This window comes from Lissotriton helveticus, chromosome 2_1, assembly GCF_964261635.1.
Source record: "Lissotriton helveticus chromosome 2_1, aLisHel1.1, whole genome shotgun sequence".
Classification (NCBI taxonomy): domain Eukaryota; kingdom Metazoa; phylum Chordata; class Amphibia; order Caudata; family Salamandridae; genus Lissotriton; species Lissotriton helveticus.
In genome coordinates, this window is record NC_136059.1 from 356,231,802 (window position 1) to 356,253,966 (window position 22,165).

The following is a 22,165-nucleotide window of genomic DNA, read 5'->3' on the forward strand; positions in this document are numbered from 1 at the left end:
GGTCCATGATGGATCACGAATGGCGTCTAAACTCGGACGTGGCGCAAGGCCTCTTCAGCAGTGGGGAGAGCCTTGGTTAGATCTATTCGCCACAGAAGAGAACGCGCAATGTCATCAGTTCTGCGCGTTGGAATTTCCAAGGCGGCACTAGCTCGGAGACGCTTTTCGTCGCGAGTGGAATTGCGGTCTATTGTACGCCTTTCCGCTTATACCACTTCTGCCCAGAGTGCTGAAGAAGATCAGGCGCGACCGGGCCCAGGTTATCTTTGTGGCTCCGGACTGGGCACGAAGATATTGGTATCCAGAGCTACTCAGCATGTCTGTCCTCTTTAGGAGGACCTTCTGTCGCAGCAGCAGGGGACGGTCCTCCACCCGAACCTGTCCAGTCTCCACCTCCATGCTTGGAGATTGAGCGGCGATAGTCGAGGCCATTTGACTTGCCTCCTGAAGTTTGTAATGTGATTCTGGCAGCCAGGCGTCCCTCCACAAAGTCGGTATATGCCTGCAGGTGGAACAGATTTGTGGCATGGTGCACAGCAAAGGCTGTGGATCCACTCTCTGCCCCCCTTTCTGAGGTTCTCCTATTACTTCTTTCTCTTGCCCAGCAGGGCTCTGGGCACTATCAAGGGCTACCTTTCTGCCCTTTCCGCCTTCTTGAGGCTTCCTGATCAGCCTTCTTTGTTCAAGTCCCCGATTGTTAACAGATTCTTGAAGGGCATCACTCATATGTTCCCCCCTGTTCCTTTCGTGATGCCCCAGTGGGACCTGAACCTGGTTCTAACTTACCTGATTTATTTATTTATTTATTTATTTAGAAGCTTACAAAGCGCACGGCTACCCCCGACGGGGGTTTCCCGGTGCTGCAGACAGCGACCTAAGAGTAAAGATGACAGCAGCTAGACAGCGAACTATTAATAAAGAAGGCAGCGACTAGGGACATGATAACAGCCAAGTTTTCAATTTATTACGAAACAGTGATTCCGATGAAGCCAGCCTAAGCTCTAGTGGGAGGCTGTTCCAGAGTTTAGCGGTCCCTACCGCAAAGGACCTGCCTCCCATTCTGGACCTATGAAACCGAGGGGTGACAAGCAGACGGAGGTTGTTAGGTCTGAGATTACTAATTGAATAAACAGGTTTCAGCCTATTTTGCAGATAGACGGGGCCACGACCATTAAGGGCCCGGAAAGCAAAGACCATTGCTTTAAATTGAATACGTCGAGTAACTGGCAGCCAATGCAGCTTCCTTAAGTATGGGGAAATAGAGTGGCGGTAGGGGATATTACCAATTAGCCTAGCAGCTGCATTCTGCACGACTTGCAGCTGATGGATCTGGTATGCCGGAGCCCCAACATACAGGCTATTTGAATAATCCAAGTGAGAGGTAATCAGGGCATGGACAACCGTCCTACGTGAGTCAAGAGGAAGATATGGAAAAATCTTTTTGATCATGTGAAGTTTGCCAAAACAGGCTGAAGTCACTTTATTAATATGGGTTTTACATGATAGGACGTTGTCAATTTGAAAGCCTAAATTACCAGCTGTTTGAGCTGGAGCAGGAGGGGGATTAAGCTCCGCCGCCCACCAAAGCGGACGGGGGATAGGGGCTTCTGATTAAAAAACAAGACTTCTGTCTAATGTGCGCTCCTTTTGAGCCGCTTCATAACTGTCCTCTCCGTCTTCTTACGCTTAAGATTGCTTTACTGGTTGCCATCACCTCTGCCAGAAGAGTGAGTGAGCTCCAGGCTCTTTCCTCTAAACCTCCTTTCCTTTCTGTCCATCCGGACAAGGTTGTGTTGCGTACAAGGCCCTCTTTCCTGCCCAAGGTAGTCACAGCCTTCCACATCGGGCAGTCCATCACCTTGCCCACCTTCTTTCCACCTCTGCATCCCTCGAAAGAGGAAGAGAGGCTCCACCGTCTGGACCCAAAACGTGCGCTTTCTTACTATTTGGATCGCACACGCCAGTTCCGGGTGGATGACCAACTCTTTGTTAGTTATGTGGGCGCTAAGAAGGGACAGGCGGTGCACAAACGGACCATCTCTCGGTGAATCGTGTTGTGCATCCAGGCGTGCTACTCTTTGGCTAAAAAGGAACCTCCTGTTGGGCTGAGGGCCCATTCCACTCTGGCCATGGCGACTACTACTGCCCTGGGCCGGGGAGTCCCCTTGCAGGACATATGTCGGGCAGCTACATGGGCCTCGCTGCACACGTTCGCAAGACACTACTGCCTGGACAGCCAAGTCCGGAGGGATGGCTTCTTTGGCCCTTCCGTCCTCCAGGACTTTCTGGTGTGATTATTGGTTCGCAGACCCACCACTGGGGTTGGTATTGCTGGGGTATCTATTCTAAGGTAAGGAATCTAATACTAACGTGTCTCTTGCAGATGCACAAGTTACTACTTGTGTAACAATATATCTGTAAGAGACATTAGTTAGTGATAGATTCCTTACCGACCCACCCATCCTCCTCGTTCTGTGAACCGATATCTAGGGTTAAGGTCATCCCCTTTCAGGGCCCTAGTTTCATGGCACCAGTGTTGGTTTTTTCATCATGGCTCTGCGTTTCTGGCGCGGAAAAGCTGTGTATAAGAACTGACGTCAGCGCGCGGAGGCGGCGTCTAAGTACTCCGAAGACGTCATCACAGCGCCAACGACGGCCGCGGACGACGCCTACCGACGCGCATGGGTACTGCTACACAAAAAATGTCCGGATCCAGTCTGACGCCTGGGGATATTCTAAGGTAAGGAATCTATCACTAACTAATGTCTCTTACAGATATATCGTTACATAAGTAGTAACTTGTGCAACAGTTCCGGGTGGATGACCAGCTCTTTGTTGGCTACGTAGGTGCCAAGAAAGGTCGGGCCGTACACAAGCAGACGATCTCCCGAAGGGTCGTCTTGTCTATTAAAGCCTGTAATCCTCTGTCGAAGAAAGAGCCACCGTTGGGGCTTCGCACCCATTCCACCAGGGCGACGGCTGCCATTATGGCATTGGGATGTGGTGTCCCCTTGCAAGACATCTGTCCGGCACCTACGTGGGCCTCGTTGCACACTTTTACTAAGCACTATTGCCTGGACAGCCAAGTCCAGAGAGACTGTTTCTTTGGCCGTTCTGTTCTCCGGGACTTGCTGATGTGAACTTGGTTTGCAGACCCACCACAGGGGTTGGTATTGCTGCGGTATCTATTCTAAGGTAAGGAATCTATCACTGTGTTTCTTTCAGATGAACAAGTTACTTACCTTTGGTAACAATATATCTGTAATAAACATTAGTTAGTGATAGATTCCTTACCGCCCCACCCATCCTCCCCGTTTTGCGAACTGATTTCTAGGGTTAAGGTCATCCCTTTCAGGACCCTAGTTTCAATGCACCAGTGGTCAGTGTCTTGCATAGCTCTGTGTTCCTGGCGCAGAAAGTCGTGTGCAAAACTGACGTCCGTCCACAAGGGCGGCGTCATAAGTACCTGCCGTGACTTCATCTCAGCGACCTCGACGCCAACGACGGTTGCAGAGCCGCACGACGCCACCTTCCGACGTGCAGGGGTACTGCTGACGGAAACTTTCCAGATCCAGTCTGACGCCTTGGGGTAATTCTAAGGTAAGGAATCTATCACCAACTAATGTTTCTTACAGATATATCGTTACCAAAGGTAAGTAACTTGTTCTTTAAGTTCAGTTACCTTAGATATAGTGAAGCCTATATATGTTGTAATTGGTGCTAGCACCAGCTTACACAGGCTGCAATGGCAGGACTGTAGCTACAGTTTTATTGGTGTCCCATGGGTGGCATAATTCATGCTTCAGCCCATGGGGGACCCCTGCTGTACCTATTCCGTGGGTAACTTAGTACCATATACTAGGGACTTATAAGGGTACACCAGTATCAAATCTTGGATGTACCTAATTGTAGGAGAGTAGGATCTGCTTCTTATAGTTACCCCCACTTTTTGCTGTTTCACTGTTTTTTTACTTTAGTCTAGCTGGGGCCCTGCTATCCGGGACCCCAGCCTAGCTGCTTCCTCTCTAAAATGATTGCATGTACTTTAAGTACACTACAGATTGGATTCTGGGATACCCTTATAAGTCCCTAGTATTTGGTACTAAGCTACCCACGGAATAGGTACAGCAGGGGTCCCTCATGGGCTGAAACATGAATAGGGCATAGGTACCCCAGAGGCCTCTCAGGGGCTGCAGCATGTATTATGCCACTCCAGAGAGACCATTCAAAATGACACAACTGGTCTGCTACAGCAGCCTGTGTAAGGTGGTGTATGCACCCCTTACTTAGATATAGGTTCCCTATATCTACCTTATATCACTGCACATATAAACCTATCAGTCACCACTATGGCAGGCCTTATCAATCCTGAAGGCAGGCTGCTGGGTTTTGTCTGCAGCCTTGGGTATCTATCCTCTGGGGTTGTTTTGTGATGCAGCCATACCACATACTCTTAAGTGCATTATAACCTCGCGGTAAAAACTAACTTTGAAATGACTGCAAGGACACATGTCGTGTTTGGTGTCAAACACCTTGGAATCATACGTCCCTGCCAGTCCTGGTGGGGGAGATATGATTCCACCCTCCAAGAGGGAAAAATATGACTACATCGGTACACCCGGTACCAGCTTAACAGAACCCCTGGCACCACAAAATGGATGCTTACAGACACACATCTGCCATCCTGCTGCTGCACGAAACTCCCGCAGGGGAGGCTGGACAAAAGGTTTCCTGTCACAGAGAGGTGTAACCACCTCCCAGACAGGCGTTCGTGTATTGGGGCTGGGTAGTGCACTCCGAGTGCTTTGATGTCTGCACTGGGGGCACATTTGGTGTGCCTGTGCATAGTCCAGCTCAAACTGGTTGCAGGGGCTACCAGCACCTGCTCTGGCGCGAAACTGGACAAAGGATGTGGGTGTAGCCACCCCTCTATCCTGACCCTCCCATTGGTGGTTCCCCAGAGTTTGTCCCACCCCTTCCTTGGGTATAAAGTAGGAACCCCTGACTACAGGACTTTGGATTTGCCTGGACGAAACAGAATCCCAGAACTTCAACTATCTACACTTCGTTGGATGACCGAAGAATCTTCCTTGGAGTAAAGGAGTTACTCCCCTGCAAGGCAGGCACCAAAGACGCATCTGTCCGGTTTGCAACTACGCAGCTCCTGAAGGACTCCGAAGACTTTGTAACACAGGAGGTGGGTTTCCAAGCTTCCCCAGGCCGATCCGTGCTCTCAGCAAACCTGAGACCCATAGCCCTTGTGGGGACCGTGCAACCCGAACCCCTGGACACTGTGCACATTTACAGCAGCATATACTTCTTGGCGATCCCTGAGGCTGTGCTTTGGGCTACTTGTAGTCCAGCCCCCGAGCAGTGATTCCACCAAAGATTACTGGCCTACAGTCCTCAAGTCACCCATGGGCTGGTATTTAGTGATTCCTCTCGAGGTCCCTTCGCGATCCCTTATCCGTTGACTTGTGTGTCTCTGAAAAAGGTACTGTAACGTTTAACTGGCTTACCTAGTTGCTCCAGATATGCCCTGACTCTCCATCGCTTGGGAAGTCACCAGGATATTGCTGGTCCTCACCGAAGCATTTTTACACCGCGTGGGTTGCTGTTACCAAGGCTTGTTGGTCTCCGATCCAGACAGCGACCCCCCCAGCACTCGACATCCTTCGTGGGATAATTCGTCTGCGGACTCTGGTCGACGTCTCCTGGTACCCGTGGCAGCGGAGTCAAGCTTCACCTCATCGCACCTGAAACACCCAACATTGGTGGGCATTGGTCTATCGTGCCCCTGGTCACCCTGAAGTGACCCAGACTCTGTCCCCTGTGCTTTCAGGGTCTTCACAACGTCGATCCAGGCTTGGATCACACCGGACAAGTTTCATTCCCACGGCAGCAGCACTTTACCAAAACTCGCCATTGAAAACCGCAACGATTCCCGACACCATTTGGCACCTATGCACCCGGCTTCCCTGGGTGAGGTAACATGGGTGCTGGCCTTAGAACCTTCTAAGTCTAAAAGAGTTTGCTCCAAGCCCTCTCCGAAGTGTCCTTAATCTTTAAAATTCCAACAGTGACTTTCCCATAGGATTGTACGGAGCTCGCAGCTGTGTTCACACTGCACGCATCCCCCGTGGGTCCCCTGTGTCACTATCTTGGGTGGTTCCTTGGGGTCCCAGCGATTCTATGTGCTCTAGGCACCGTGTCTAGTCAAGTTGTGGTTCTTATACCACTTTATTAATATATGGTTTGGTCTCCCTCTGGGGCCCATTGTATATTGTGCTATTTACTTGTGTTCTAATGTGTTGATATTGTGTATCTTGCTCTATAGATCTCATAAAGAGTTTAGTAGAATGTTAAGTAATAAATACATATATTTTATGTTTACCTTGTGTGGTTCCCCTTTCATTTGGTCATTCAATAGGTTATAATCTGGTAAACCAAGCTGCTTTACACTCCTTTAAGACAGCCTGAAGGCTGATTTCCATAGCTACCACTAGGATAGCTTTCAATAAAAGTTGTTTTAAACCTAATCATCAATAAGGGTTGTTTGGCCTGATGCAAGGTGTCCATTATAACTAGTGGACAGCATATGCCAGGCCAACTTCTCACACTAAATACTTACCATAACCAATTTAGGAAAGAAAGCACAGAGACTGGGGTCCTGATTAGCAGGATCTCAGTCAGATTAGTCAGAAATGGCATAGCACCTGGCAAAAAGTGGAGGAAATATAAAAGCAGAGCCTACTTTCCTTCATGAAGGCTTGGAAAAATGGAGGGAAACTGATGTGAATCCGCTGGAGCTGGCGCTTTATGGGCTCAGGGAGATCACCTGACGTCACTTCTGACACAGATTGATTATAGTGCCCTCTAATGGCAGCATCAACGTTTTCTGGATCTAGTCTGACGCCTGTAGATTGTTCTACAAGTTAGAGATCTGCAGGTAGATCGAGTATCCAACAGAATAATCGTTACAGCAGGTAAATAACCGTTCCTTCCTTCCTTGCTAAACCTTGGAAATACCACAGTTTTTTTTCCATTTTGAAAGCAATTTATGAAATGGTATAGAAAACAATACATCCAAATTGCACTGCCTTAAAGAGTGTATTTCTCAAACTTTTTCAATGGTGAGTAGTGCTCACCCTACGACATAAAGATCAGCCTTTTAGCAGCTAGTTTATACTTGTGTTTTTTTCCAGACTCTACAAAGTAGAATCCAGGAGCACCTTGTATCCACACAATGTTTTCTACCTTCACAAGAAACCAATTTTCGTAGTCTTGAGGTTTTTGAGTAGCTTTTCTTTTGGTCTGCTCCAGGAAAGTATGCAATCATTCAAGTACTACCAACAGTGAGAGTTAGGTGAGGGATGGTCTCTCTAGATGGTACAATTTACCTACCTCCTGGTCTTGACATTTCAACACAAAGGCACTGTTTTAGAATGAGCGCCTGGGCCCACATGGAGAAACAGTTTGCGTAGCATCATCCCATGGTCTTCAAGCCTTCTCATATTCTCTATGAAATTACACTAGACCTACAGCATCATGTATTGCAATAACAGGCAAGAAACTATCCTTTTTCCCCTGCCACTTCTGTTTCAGCCTCCATACCTCTTGGGAAGGTGCCTGCTGTGCAGTCTTGTTCTGTCTTGGCACTTATTTTCAACTTGTGACCCATACCAACTTTGATCTTATACCCCTTAAGATGTCTCGCACCAAACAGATTCAATGGTACTGAAGAAAGAATAAGCAACATCAGCACCTGAGAGTGCTTGCTCGGGCATTGACGGAAGTCTCAGTTGAAATAGGTTGGTGTCCCTCGCTGTCTTGGCTACTTGCACCCGCCTGTTGCTCATGCTTTTCTGTCCCTCCTGATTGACCGCTCCACCACTATTCCTCCGGTATCTCACTCGACCTTCAGGCAGGATCTTGTTTTTGAAAATGTCAGCAGAGTATTGTGTTCTCCCATTTGCCTTGCCTAATTTTTCTGATTTCTTGCTTATTTCCGCAACTTTATAATGAACAGAAATAGGTGCAAATGCCGCTAACTCATGAATATGACAACTATTTGGTCATAACATACGGTTAAGACAATATGTTTGTTGGTTTTAATTCCAATTCCTGTATTTCTTTTTTTATTTTTTATTTTCCACTTCTATTTGAATATATGATTTTTCAAATTGTTATACAAATATTAAAACCTAGTGTACACAACAAAGAATGATGTTCATTATTGATCCTATGCGGACCAGGAAGTGAATGCGAGCAGGAGAGCATTTTGAAGTCGTTTCAACAGATGACCAAATAGTTGTCATATTCATGAGTTAGCGGCATTTGCACCTATTTTTGTTCATTATAAGCTTGTGGCAAGCTGTGCCGTTGGGAGCCCAGACCCAGTGGTGGTTTTCTTATTTCCGCAACTTGACACTTCTGCTACCTAGTTAGGTGTCGTTCTTTGTTTTACTCCTCCCTATTTTTGTTTAGATGGGCCGTGCTATCCTTGTTTACTGACACACGTGTTGGTCACGCTTTATCAGAGAAGTGTATCACTTCAAGAAATGAGCACTCAGCTCGTTGTGCTCCCATACACTTTCAAAGTGCCACTGTTTTTTTAAATTTAAAAATGAATGATTAGTTTGTACAATTACTCTTTCAATTGACTTATTAAATTACGATAGGATATTTGTGCAGTGTACAGATCATTACTAGGGACCCTTGGTTTCTATTTTATTGACATTACCCCAGTGTCCCTTGGGTGTGCCTTGTTAAAAATTACTACATCTAGCACAGCCATCCCATTGGTGGCAGAAGCAGGCACCACTGCCCCATAGGTCAGCAATTGGGTACATGGGTGCTCTCAACATAAAGAAAGGGTACTCCCATTTGTGGAAAAACCTCAGCCTCTCCCACCGGCTGACTGAGGGTCATTTCTCGTTAGTCTATCAAGAAGCGCAGGCTCTTTTGGCCAAAGGAGACAGAGAGTAGTATGTGTTTTTTATGCCTGCTATTTACTGGTGCCGAAGAAGGATGGAGGCCTCTGCCATATACTAGATCTGCACCCTCTCAACTTCTCCTGAGGAAAGAGAAATTCACGATGCTGACGTTGACTCAGGTTCTATCTGACCTGGATCCGAGAGACTGGATTGAAGTGCTGGACCTGCAGGACCTGTATTTCCACATCCCCTGTCCTGCCAGCCCAGTGGCCCTACCTGCTGTTCCCAGTGGGCCACAGTATTTCTAGTTCACTCTTTGGCCTCACCAGTGCCCCTCAGGTGCTCATGAAAGTGGTGGTGTAGTTACAGCACATTTGAAAATGTCAGGGATTCCATTCTACCCCCTAACTCGATGATAGGCTGTTGAAGGAAAGCTTGCTTCAGGCAGTCATCATCCACCTCCAGACTATAGTGAACCAGTCACACCTGACTCCCTCTCAGATGCTCCCTATCATCTGAGTCATTCTGGACACAGTGCAGTTTCATGCCTAGCCTCCAGAGCTTTGAATATGTAGGCTATGATTTTGATGTTTCTGCCTCTATCTTGGATTTCTGAGAGACTGACTGAGGATGCTGGGTCTCGTGGCCTCTTGCTGGTAAAGCATGCCAACTGGCTTAAGAGGGCTCTGCAGTTGGACCGGAGGTCCAATGGGTGCGGCATCAGGGGAATCTCACCGACCTGGTTCAGAGATTTGCTGTGGTGGTTAAGGAACTGTGATTGGGTCAGTGGCAGACCCCTCTCCCTTCACCACCCTGAATTCAGTGGTGACACATGTCACTCCTTAATTGGGCTGGACACCGAGGTGAGGGGGAGATTAGATAACGGTGGCCTCCGGTGGAGTCTCAACTCCACATTAGTTTGTTAGTGTTGAGTGTTATTCACTTGGCATTAAAGGCCTTCATTCTGTACATCATGGGCAGGATGGTTCAGCCTGGTTGTTGCAATACCTTGTTGTAATGCAACAAGCAGGGCGGGGTTGGGTCGTGCACCCTATGCCAGGAAGCTCTCCACCTTTGGACTTAGCTGCAGCGCCAGTATTTATTCTTGTTTGTACAGCACCTGACTGCCTCTCTGAATGCCAGGGCAGACAATCTCGTTAATTGATGCCTTGCAGATCACAAATGGCATTTATATCTGGAGGGTGGTGCTTGTATCGATCTGTTCACTACTGCAGGAAAACAAGCAATTTCAACACTTCTGCATGCTGGAGTTTCCAAAGTGACTCTTGTTCGGAGCTCTGAACTCTGAACTCCTGTACACCTTTCTGCTGCTACCACTCCTACCTAAAGTTCTCAAGAAGGTCAGGACCATTGGGCACAGAGAGTATGGTTTCCAGAACACCCTAGTAAGAGTATGTCTCTTCCAGTCAGTATGCCCCTTTTGGAGGATCGCCTCTTGCAGCAACAGGGCAAGATTCCACACCCACACCTGTACTCACACCATCTTCCCGACGGGAGATTGAGTGTTGACAGTTGAAGGTTTTTGTTTTCCCTCCCTAAGTTTGTGATGTCATCTTGGCTACCTGGTCTCCATCCAGTAAAACTGTATACGCCTGCCGTTGGGGTACGTTTATGGTTCCTCAAGCCATATGGATACTCACTCCGCACCTTTTTCTGAGGTTTTGCTGTTCGTCCTATCTTTAGCACAGCAAGGCCTTTTCTTGGGCACTGTTAAGGGTTACTTGTCAACCATTGCAGCTTTTCTATGGCTGCCAGATCAGCCCTCCCTATTTCAGTCACCAATTGTGAATTGTTTTTTTGAAATGTTTACAACATTTGTTCCTGTTAACTTCCTTTGTGATGCCCCATTGGGCTCTTGACTTGGTCCTTACTTAACTTGTGTGCCCCCCCCCTCCCTTTGAGCCCTTGCACAGCTGTTCTTTGAAGCTCTTGACCATCAAAACCTTTTTTTCCGACGGCAATTACATCAGTCATGAGGGTCAGTGAGCTTCAGACTCAGTCCGTTCACCCTCCGTACACCTACTTCTTCCCAGACCAAGCGGTCCTTTGGGCGCATGCCTCTTTCCTGCCAAAGGTTTTCACCCTCTTTCACTTCGGCCAGAGCATCACTGTGTCTTCTCTTCTCTGCCTAATTATTTTAACGGGAAGGAGAGACCATCGTTTGGACCCTAAAAAAGCTTGACCCTTCTATATTGATTGCACAAAGGGCCATCAGGTATACCGTCCAACTTTTCTTTGGGAACAAGAAGGGAAAAGCTGGGCAGAAACAGACCATCTTCTGATGGATAGTACACTCCATACAAATCTGCTACAAGTTGGCGACGATGCATTCCACCCATTCTTCCCCCCCCCCCCCCCCCCTCCTCTCGAAACTGGCTTTCCGGCTCACTGCACAAGGGCCAATGTCGCTACTACTATGTTAGTGCACGGGGTACAAGTCCTGAATATCTAGCAAGCTCCCACATAGACTTCATACATTCACGAAGCACTACTGCATTGAGAGTCAAGTTCCTCGTGATTAGCAATTTGCCTGCTCGGTCCTCCAGGATTTTCCGGTTTGTCTTGCTTATGTATCTCTTCTAATGCGATGAACCTGGGGTTAGAAGTCTCTATCGGACCAACAAGTTACTTAGCTTTTGGTAACTCTTTTTCTGATAAAGACTATCTAATCACAGATTCCTCACCATCCTCCCCACTCCGCAAACTAGGCTCTTCATCGAAAAGACCCAGTTAGATTCTGCACACTGGTCAAAACCGAAACACTGATTTGTACATGGCTCTACATTTTTGGCACCAAAATAGTCCAGAAAAAACTGATGTCTGCTTGTCGGGATGGCACGTATATGGACACTGAAATGTCACTTAAAAACTGACCCAAACTATGCCACCTACTGCAAGCAGAGTTATTGCTCAAGATTTTCCAGATACAGACTGATGCCTGGGGATTTATCTAAGGTAAGAAATCTGCAGTTTGTCTCCTCCGGAAGAGGTATGACCGAAGGTAAGTAACTTTTTCTTTAGGTGCCTAATCTACCTGTTTTGATTGAAAGCATTTGTGTGTATTTTAGTAGCTAAATTAATGTTCTCTACATTTTACTTTAGATTGCTACAAAAAAGTGTATGTTAATCTAAATATTCATAATTTTGCAGATTCTGACAGCAAAGGGGTTAATTCCAGTTGCTTGGTTTCCTGCATCACAACGTTATTCCTTTTCAGCAAAATCAGGCCCCAGCTCATGGTTAAACATGCAATGACAATGCAGCCTTATCTTACCACCAAATGTAATGTAAGTATAAAAGCATGCAACTTTAAAAACAATTAAAACATTTTTTAATTTATTTCCCATAAGTTTATTCAACTTTGGTTAAAGTACATAGCAAACCAGTGGATTACATTTCTGTTTGCTAGCACCCAAGCAGTAATTTTCAATTGCATTTACTGAAACAAGCTTGAACAAGCAACAAAGGCAAAGTTAAATAGCGCCTTATGTTCTCCATATACTTCCTCCTATAAACCTTGTATCACAATCATTAAAAAAAACTCTACTGGAAAAAGACTAGATGGAAATGCCACTGGCTGAATACATGGAAATAAGCTTCAACCATTAATCCCACTGGGTCCATCTACTCAATCTCTCCGAAATACCTGCTATGGGGCACACATCTGTGAAATAGCTGGTTTTTCATGACTTTGGATGTGTGCCAGCAGCATGGGCTGGACTGCTTCATTTAAGGAGGGGCCAAGAAAACTTTGTGTCTAGTTGGTGTTTGTGAAGATGTGATATAATTAAGACAATAAGGGACTAATCAGGCTTCAGCGGGCTCTTAAAGATTTAATGTAATAGTGACTGACAATGTTGGTAGAGCAGCTGGTACATCGGTTGGTTTGAGAATTACGCTAACTGGAATTGTCTGGTATGCAAAATGAGCCTTTTCGGTTTTGCCACAAGTGTCATGTGAAATTGACACAGTTAAGTGGGGTCTGTTCCTTCCTAAATATCAAAAGTCCAATTCTTTGTGGAGTGTTAGTAGGTCAAGTGCTAAAAACCTATAAATCAGTGTCATGACCACAGGCTCATTGCACTGACATCGAATCTCAGGGTACTATTGAAGATGCCCTGGGGGTGTATAAGTAACATAGCCATGCTGAGTAGCTGACCCAAAAGGTGGTTTGAGACCAATCATATTTACAACATTCTCTGATTTACATGATGGGATACCTAGAGTCTATTTCAGATTAAATTCCACTGACATTAAGGGTAACCTCTAAAGATCCTTTTTTTTGTAGTATTTATTACACCAAAAACGTGCCTAATTACTTGAGGGGAATTGGCAATTCCTGAAGACCGTAGAGTTCATAGCCAGTTTTGACAGCAGGATTCCTGCGTCAATGAATGCTGAAATTTGAAAGAAACTCCCAAGTCTGTTTGGGCTCCAAACCAGGGAGGATCACCAAATCAACAAATAACACCCGAGGTAATCAAAGATAAATCTCTTTATGAAAATCTCTCAAACTATCTAAAACACAAAGACCCACAATGGACTGAACACAGCACCATCTTCACTAGTTCAATACCTTGACTGAAATGAGGTCACTACTTTTCACAAAAGCATCAGTAGGGTAAATCTGAGATGATGTATGGGATTCATATCTAGTGGACTCATAATGAGTGCTCATTTGAGGCCTCTCCACTGCTGAAAAGTTGGTTTACTGCGAAAGGCATCTCTTATGTATCAAATTCAGGTGTAGATTGCCAATCACTTAACCAAACTGGTAAGATTAATACCTATTTGTCAATTAAACCATCATAGAACACAAAAAAAAACATGCAAGTACAAATTGTAAAACACAACACATGTTTGTGGTAAAAGTGTGAAATGGGATGCAATGACAAATGCATGTGCCTGAGAAACCTACATACCACTACAGTGAAAGAATATAGTCCCACTTACATGTATAAAAGTGACACTAGTAACATCACTGGAGGAGCACTTCCACTGTGAAGACATCTTTAAAATATTAAATAAATAACTAAAGAGATATCCTAAACTCTTTCAATTTGGGTGACCGTAAGGTTACACAAAGTAAAGCAGAGGAAACTATAATTAGCGTAATGCGAGAGGCGTTGTTAGTCGCGTTTTACTATATGAGATGACTTGTTTCCCGCTTTTGGTTGCAAGCTACTTACACGGACGCGAATCTGCATCCACCATGTGATCTACCCTAGTTCTGCTAACTCAGAGGAGAAAGCGGAAGTAGGGAGTGGGTCTCTATAACAGCCGGGGAGTGCTGGTATTGGTTGAGCTGATAACTAGAGTCAGGTGACATTCAGTTCAGTTAAAGGAAAGACAGCCGCCATATTGGGGGACCATCTCATCAATAGTTCCAAATGATTATAAATGAAAGTGAAGAAAATCAAGTCCAAGAGAAATTTTGGAGCCTTCAGGCTCATAGGATAGGAGTGTAAATAATCCCAAAGAGTAAACCTCGAAGGTCTTCTTGAAAGAATTAGTATTACAAAAATAAGGTGCTAGTGAAGCAATAAAAAAAGCATCCTTAATGAAATATATGTCTAATGAGCGAAGAAGTGTGAAGCTAACAGTGAATGACACATGGATGAAGGAGACCAAAGTAGTACTCATGTTGTGGGTGTTGGGGTCCCCATAAGATGGTAAATGGGCTAACAGAGATTGGAAATGTAACCAATATAAAGACCATCCCAAAGAAAGTACCTCTGCGGTCTTCATGAAAGATTCATATTGCAACAGTAAAGTGCTAATGAAGAAATAGTGTCATTTAGGAAAGATTTGTATAGAGAGCGAAGAAGTGTGAAGTTCATGTTGAATGACACATGGGTGAAGGAGACTGTAGTAGATGTACTTTTCTGTCAGGGTCCCCATAAGAGGGTAAAATGTTACTAGTAGTTGATTTTGTTCCATGGAATTTCATAATTGAGTCCATTGATATGTGTGGCCAGACAGAAAATCCAATTTTGTTCCTTTTTAATGTGTTTTTGCTCTCGTGTGTGGGTGTGCCTCCAATACTGTCCAACGGACATCATCTGGAGAGAGGCCCAAAGTGAGCTAATGTGTACTCCTCTTAGTGCTGGATTTTTTACAGCATATGTTACTTCGGTGTTCCATAATTCTTATTTTTCTGCTCTAGTCATGCCCACATATCTTATATTGCATGGACATGTGATCAAATAGATACAGTTCTTTCTGCAAGGTAAATGTTACACCACGGAAGTAAGCTTTCAGAGGGGCCTATGCGTTGGTCATGTGAGTTTTCGTGGTCTAGTATGGATAAACATGTCGTTAAGGTTGGCCCTCCTTTTGTAGGCAAACCTGGAGCTGAGTAGTTAACGATTACCCACCTTTAAAATAGGCAAGTATTTTTGGATGATTTCTGTAGTACATTGGACTCTGGCGAGAAAGTGGTCACATTTAGTTGGCACACCTGTCTTGGGTTTTGTGTGTGGTTCCAGCAAGGTCTCCCTATTGTTTTTGCACAGTTTTTATGCAGTGTCGGGGGCACTGGTGCGCCACCAGATTGACAGCTAATTGTGGTGATTGTCAGCTAATTGTGGTGATTGTCATAAGCCTGGTATTGCTGCTGTTGCAGCGTGAACATAAAAATTGCCCAACAGGCAGATTATCCGCAACGCTTTGGGATGATGTCTCCATACAGAAGCAAGCTATTACTATATGTTTATTTTTTTTTTTTTACCTGGTGGTGTGTAGTATGCCATTATTCTGATGGATCATGAGGTCAAAAAGAGGAAGGCCCACATCCGATATGTCAAATTAAGTGAAAGTAAGGATTCAAAGTATTGACCCAATTGCAGAAGGCTACACAGGTGGTCTCGTCGCCTTTACAGAAAACCAACACATTGTCGATATAACGACGCCAGCTGAGACTATTATCACTGTAAGCGTTGGTGGAACAGAAAATCTAATCTTTTTCAAAATTAGCCATATACATGCATGCCAGACTCAGCGCAAACGCACTCCCCATGGAAGTGCCCTAGGTCTGATGGAACAGTTGGTCACCATACTGGAAAAAATTCTCAGAACTAAGAATACATACTCCATGATGAAACTTGATAGAGGTGATGATGCCCATTCAAAGGATAAGAGAGCCCTTTCTATCCCCATCAGGGTGTCAGTCTGGGGAATATTTGTGTAGAGTGCTTCTACATCTAAATTTACCCAGAGGTCGATCTGTTATGTGTAATTAGTAACTTCAATATGATTCAGTACAGCCCTGGTGTCTTGTAGAAAGGAAGGTGTCAGTTTGACCTAGGGTTGGAGAAAATGGTCACAACATTTTGACAGTGGTTCGATCAAAGAACCTATCCCTGAAACATTGGGTCACCAGGGGTGCGGGGGGTGTATACAAATAAGATATTCTAGGTTGGATATTCCGCTAGAAGTCTTCCTCCTTTTTAGAAATTCACCTCTGAGTTTCAGCTGCTGACACTATCATGGTTATTCGGGTACTGAGGCAGTCAGTCGGGTCGTGACTGGAGGTGTAGTATGTTTGATATGCCAATTGGAGACATTCAGAGTCGTAATCAATGGGTGGACATGGTGACTATCGCCCTCCTTTGTTTGTCTGCCTGTTTTATCTTGATAATGGAGTCATTGGCCAGGGCTTTTACTGCCTCAGGTTCACTGTTACACACATTGCTGAAGCTTAAGGATTTGTAATTCTTACCTACTTCTTTGAGGACTGCCTGCTCGAAAATCAGGAGTTCATTCGGTATCATACTGTAAATGTAAATTGATACTTGTATAGCGCACTACTCACCCGCAAGGGTCTCAAGGCGCTTGTACGAATACCGCTGTGGAACCCATCCTGGCTTTCCCTGTGAGGTGTCCACTCCTGGGCACCCCCAAGGTGGAGGCCAGGCATCCTTAGCGTTGTGGGGGCCGTTGTGGAAATTAAGCAAGCTATTGCCCTGAGTTGCAGAGTGGGACTCAATGATTGGAATAGGCACCGAGGCGAGAATTATCAGGTCCGTGGATTTTTTTAGCCCAAGACCCGCCGAGGCGGGGAATTGAACCCTGGTCTCGGGCTAGACCTCTGCATCAGGGTCTGCCGCTCTAACCATTGAGCCACACTTCTCCACTAAAAGTAGGAGATAATTTGGCAGTTTGCTGCGGTCTCGGGATTATGTGTGAACTGGGGAAAATCCTGTTTATTCCCCTTCACTCCCCATATGGGCGTCCCCCAGGTGGTTGTGGAAGGTGCACTGGCAACCGGTCATGTTCAGATACTTCCGATTTACCACACTGACAGAGACCACCTAGATGGGAACCTAACTAGTACAATCACTGATCTGTTGTGAGAAAGTGGGTATATATATACTGGACTAGAAGGAAGTACAGTGTGTACAGAGTCCACCAACCCCGGAGGTATAACAGAGGTTAAAGTCAGAACGGACCTTACTCTCCAAAGTGGTAACTTGGTCGAGCAGTAAGGCAGTACCAGAGGACAGTGTAAAGCACTTGTTGTACACACTCAGTCAGCAAAAGGTTTCACACACTCAAAGACTGAACGCCAGGCCAATTGTTTTTATATCCACAGATATAGTTGTTTTATTTTTAGAACCAACAGTTATCAAAATATACTTTTCAAGGTACGAGTGCTCTCATGTAAATACTTTAAGAGGAGCAATAAGTTTGTACACATAATAATTACAGGATAGCTAATCAGCAATACAGTTCTGAAACACACTCTAGCATTGGGCTTTTCATAGGAAAGTACAGTTTATTACTTTATGGATTACTTTCGTAGTTCCAGGACTAGATCTTATATTCAGTCCTGGGGTCTAAGCTGAAACCAGATTATCAAAAATGTTTTAGTTACTGTGGTGAATTTTCCTGAATATAAAGCTGTTTTAAAAGTTCACACTTTGAAACTTTTCAAGGTGATTCCTCCCATTGGATAACATTGGCAGAAATTCAGGTTACAGGTAAAGTACGATCGCGTTACTTTTGTAACCCAGCACTAGTCTCCTAGGGCCAACACTGGGGGCTTAGCTCAAAACAGGTAGGTAATTGCGTTTCAGTATTTCGTACGATTTTTAAAGAATATTTGTAGTTTTCAAAAGTAGGCACTTCATATAAAAGCAGACAATGGGTTCCTGCGGGGAAAATACAGGTTACTAGTAAACCCGCTAGGGATAACTTTTGCGGCTCAGTACTGGGCTGAAAGGTACAGTACTGGCTTCTCTCCTGATCACAGGTGAGTATTTTCAAATTCGGACTTTGGCTGATTTTATAGGAATATTTTCAGTTTTCAAAACTTAACATTTAGAAAATTGTCGAGTCAAAATGGGTCAATGTTATCCAATGGCAGGTAAGTGAATTACCGGTTTCCAGGTGAGTACTTGGTTGGTGAAGTTAGGGTTCTGGGCGTAGACTCAGGGGTCCCCCAGGGTCAGGTGAGTACAGTTAGTTCAGTCCCAGCGGCACAGGGGTGGCCAGGTACAGAGGTAGGTAGGCCCAATGTTATCCAATGAGGGAAAGGGGGCCTTCGGTTGGTGGCTGCTGGCTAGCAGGCCACGCGGCTCTGAGCTGGGCTCCTGGTCACTTGCTCTGGGCAAGGGGGGGGGAGTAGGATAGGGCAAAGAGGTCACAGCCAGCGGCACTCGGGCGGCTGGATGCAGGGTGCTTTTGAGCCGTCTGGCGCTCAATGTTATCCAATGAGGATCTTGAAAGAGGAACAAAAGCTGCAGGCTCGGGGACGGTGACTCTCCAGGGGCGACCAGGACTTCGAGAGGTAAGTTGGGATGATGGAGCACAGTTAGGTACCCCAAAGGGAGGCACAGGGGGCCGCCGGGTGCAGGGGTGTCTTTGGGGGTCGGAAAAGCTTACCCTCGACTGGTCGCCGTTGGGGTGGCCCCTGATTCTGAGTCTGCAGGCGTCGGCTGGTTCGTCGAGGAGGGTCTTTGGGTACTGGACTTTCGGTCCCAGTCGCCTGGGGGACGTCCTCGTGGTCTTGGTTCGGGTTGGCCCAGCCCAGGCTCGGCTGGTGCAGAGTGGGCTGGACCAGAGCTTCCTGGTGAGCACCAGGTGGGGTGTTGCAGCAGAGCCTCTGCTGATGGGAGTCCCAATCTTCAAGAGGGTCAAGGCAGGCAGGTCCTCTGGGTGTCCTAAGGTTGCTGTCCGCGGAGGTCGCCGGGATTAGGCAGGAGCAGGTTCCAGGACCAACAGGCCGGTAGGGCTGGGGCCAAGTCAGTTGTTGTTGTCCTGTTGTTAGCAGCTGCGCGGCGGGTCTTCTTCTTCTTGATCTTCTTTCTTCTTTTGATATCTGGATCTGAGTAAGGAAGGTTCAGGGAGCCCCTAAATACTAAATTTAGTGGCGTTACAGGTAGGGCAAGGGCAGGGACCAATGGGTCCCTGTGAGAAGTTGGCCTGGTATATGATCACTATTCTAGTGATCACCTTGCACCAGTCCAAACAACCCTTATGGTGATGGTTGTAAGTCAACCTTGTAGACCAGCTATCCTAGTGGTAGCGTGGACAGAGCAGTCTTAGTCTAAAAGACTCTTGAGGGCGTGTAAAGCCAGCTGTTTTACCATATGTAACCCCTTGAATATCAAATGAAAGGACACCACACAGGATATATATAAAATATATATGTATTTATTTACTAACACACTCCTCTGAACTCTTTATGAGATCAGAGGCCAAAGCACATCACAAGATACTTAGTCAGAATACGTTAAGTTGCACAATTTACTGTTAGGCCCTAGCGGCGAAGCAAACCATATATTAAGAAAGTGGTATAAGTACCACGTCACGAGAAAAGGAAAGGCCTAGGGCCTAGGGAATCGCTGGGGTTACACTATCTGAACAATAGTTAAGGAGTAGGAGGCCTACAGGCGGCGTGTGCAGTATCTTTACACACACGCGTGAGTCAATGCAAAGTCAATGGGAACTTAGAAGTTAGATTTAGAAGGATTTAGGACACTTCCGGTTTAGCTAGGAGGAAACAACTAAAGACTTAGACACTTGGATAGTCAATACCATTGGGAGCACCGAAATACTCGCGTTACTTCACCCACGGACGGCGGGTGCATAGGTGTGAAGATGTCTGGTTTCGTCGTTGAATCCTATGGAGCCTTGAAGAAAGATGCTGCAGGCGACAAGGAGGAAGAAATCCGGGTGGATCGAGGATGAAGAGGACCTGAAAGCAGAGGGGACAGAGTCTGGGTCACTAGCCAGTGACCGGGTGGAACCAGGAAGGAACCAGACGACGTCGAGGAGCAATCAGGTGCTGTCTTGAAGCTTGTCTTGGCAGCTACGTGGAACAGGAGGCGTCGAGACCAGGTGCTGGAGACGAGCTGTCCCACGAAGGTTCTCGCAGATGGAGTAGTCGACTTCCGGATTGGAGTCAACAAGCCTTGGCAAAGGCAACCCACGCAGGATTCAACAAAGGCTTCTGGTGCAGACCAGCAAGGTCTGGGGTGCCTCACCTTTGCAGGGAAGCAAGGGCCAGTCTGGAGCAACCAGACCAGCGAGGTGGTTCAAAAGGATTGTCGTCACAGAGGCTATTAGCCAACGGGCCAGCAACCGGACAACGCGTCGAGCAGAACAAAAGCAGAAGGGCCCCACGCAGAACTCGTGGAGTGTGGGGGGCTGATCTTCGTCGCAGATGGAGCTCTGGATCGGTGCTTCTCAATCCCCAGTGCACAGCTTCGAGAGTACCTCAGGAGCTGCACAGGTAGCAAGTTGCAGACTTTTCAAGGTATCCGGTCCCACGTATCTCGTCGCCTCAACGGATCTCAGCTACGCTGCAGTCGTGAAGGGAGGGTCAGAGAAGTCTGGGTCTTGTCGGCGGCAACGTCAACAAAGCAAGCCGTTGATTTGCTGGATGGTGCCTGGTTGCCCAGGGTGGTCACTCCTTGGCCACAAGGGAGATTCTTCAGTCTTCAGCTTCAGCAGGATGTCGAAGGTCCAGAGTTTCGTTTCAAGTTTACAGTTCAGGATTAATCTAAAGTCTCAGGACTCAGCTCCTACCTTTATACAACTAAAAGGGGCTGGATTACTTTCTCCGTCCCTCCTATGGGTGGGACCAGGAAGGGGGGTGGTTACACCCCCTTTCCTTTGTCCAGTTTCGCGCCAGAGCTGGGGCTGGAGTGCCCCAGCAACCGGTTTGAACCGGGTTATGCATGGAGCACCTAGGGTGCTCCAGGCAGTGTCTCTTTCTATTCAGCCCTCCCTGTCCCAATACACAAAGTCCTGTCTGGGGTGGTGCTCGCACCTCCCCAGGCAGGAAACCCATTGTCCAAGCCTCCGTGACTGGAAGGACTCCCAGCAGCAGGAGGTCAGACTTGTGTCGGTGGCAGCAGCATCCATTTTGTGACGCTGGGGCTCTGGTTAACTTTTAACCGGGATAGTCGGTGTAGGAGAGTAGGGTCTGCAATCCTATGATCACCCAGATTTTTGCTTTTTGCTGCACTGGTTTACGACTTTCCCTGGCTGTGGGCCTGCTAATCAGACCCACAGCCTAGCTGTTCTCTCTATCCAAATTGTACTTGGGTACTGAATTGGCACTGGGCCCTCTCCAAGTCCCTGTACCCAGGGCTGAGGTGCACCCAGAAGTCTCCCAGGGGCTGAAGCATGTATTGGGCCACCCCTGGATTGACTAACTAAAACTGACACAACTGGCTGCACGACAGCTGGGGCAAGGTGGTGTACTCACCCTTTGCTTTAGATATAGTATACCTATATCTAACCCTAAAATGGACACACAGATCTCCTATCAGTCACTCCTATGGCAGGCCTTAACAATCCTGAAGGCAGAGTGCTTGGAATCGTGTGAGATAGTGCTCTGGCATGAGCTGAGCCTGTCTGCGGCTTTCGGGATCCATCCCTTAGCCGTTTCCATGATATCGCATACCATATACTCTTAAGTGCATTATAATCCTCGCGGTTATGTGCCAACTCTGGTATCGCTTTATCAAAACATGTCGAGTAAGGTGTCATACGAATTGGAATACTAACCCCTCGCCAATTCTGGCGACGGGGTTAGCATTCCACCCTTCTAGAGGGACACGACATGCATGTAACCTATAACCCGGTTAAAAGTCAGACAGAGCCTTAGCATCCACAAAATGGATGCTGCCACCGAGACACAAGTCTGCCCTCCTGCTGCTGGGAGTCCTCCCAGAGCAGGAGATAAGGACAAAGGG

At 46.6% G+C, this 22,165-nt stretch overlaps 1 protein-coding gene across 14 annotated transcripts in view; it reads left to right on the forward strand.

The window, feature by feature from the left end:
• NIPBL (NIPBL cohesin loading factor) overlaps positions 1 to 22,165 on the forward strand; it is a 1,942,504-nt gene that overhangs the window by 1,436,184 nt on the left and 484,155 nt on the right. For all 14 annotated transcript variants that reach the window (XM_078674965.1, XM_078674957.1, XM_078674966.1 and 11 more), the window contains one exon: positions 12,108 to 12,244. In XM_078674965.1, the coding sequence (XP_078531091.1) occupies positions 12,108 to 12,244 (137 nt within the window). The remainder of the gene's footprint in view (positions 1 to 12,107; positions 12,245 to 22,165) is intronic.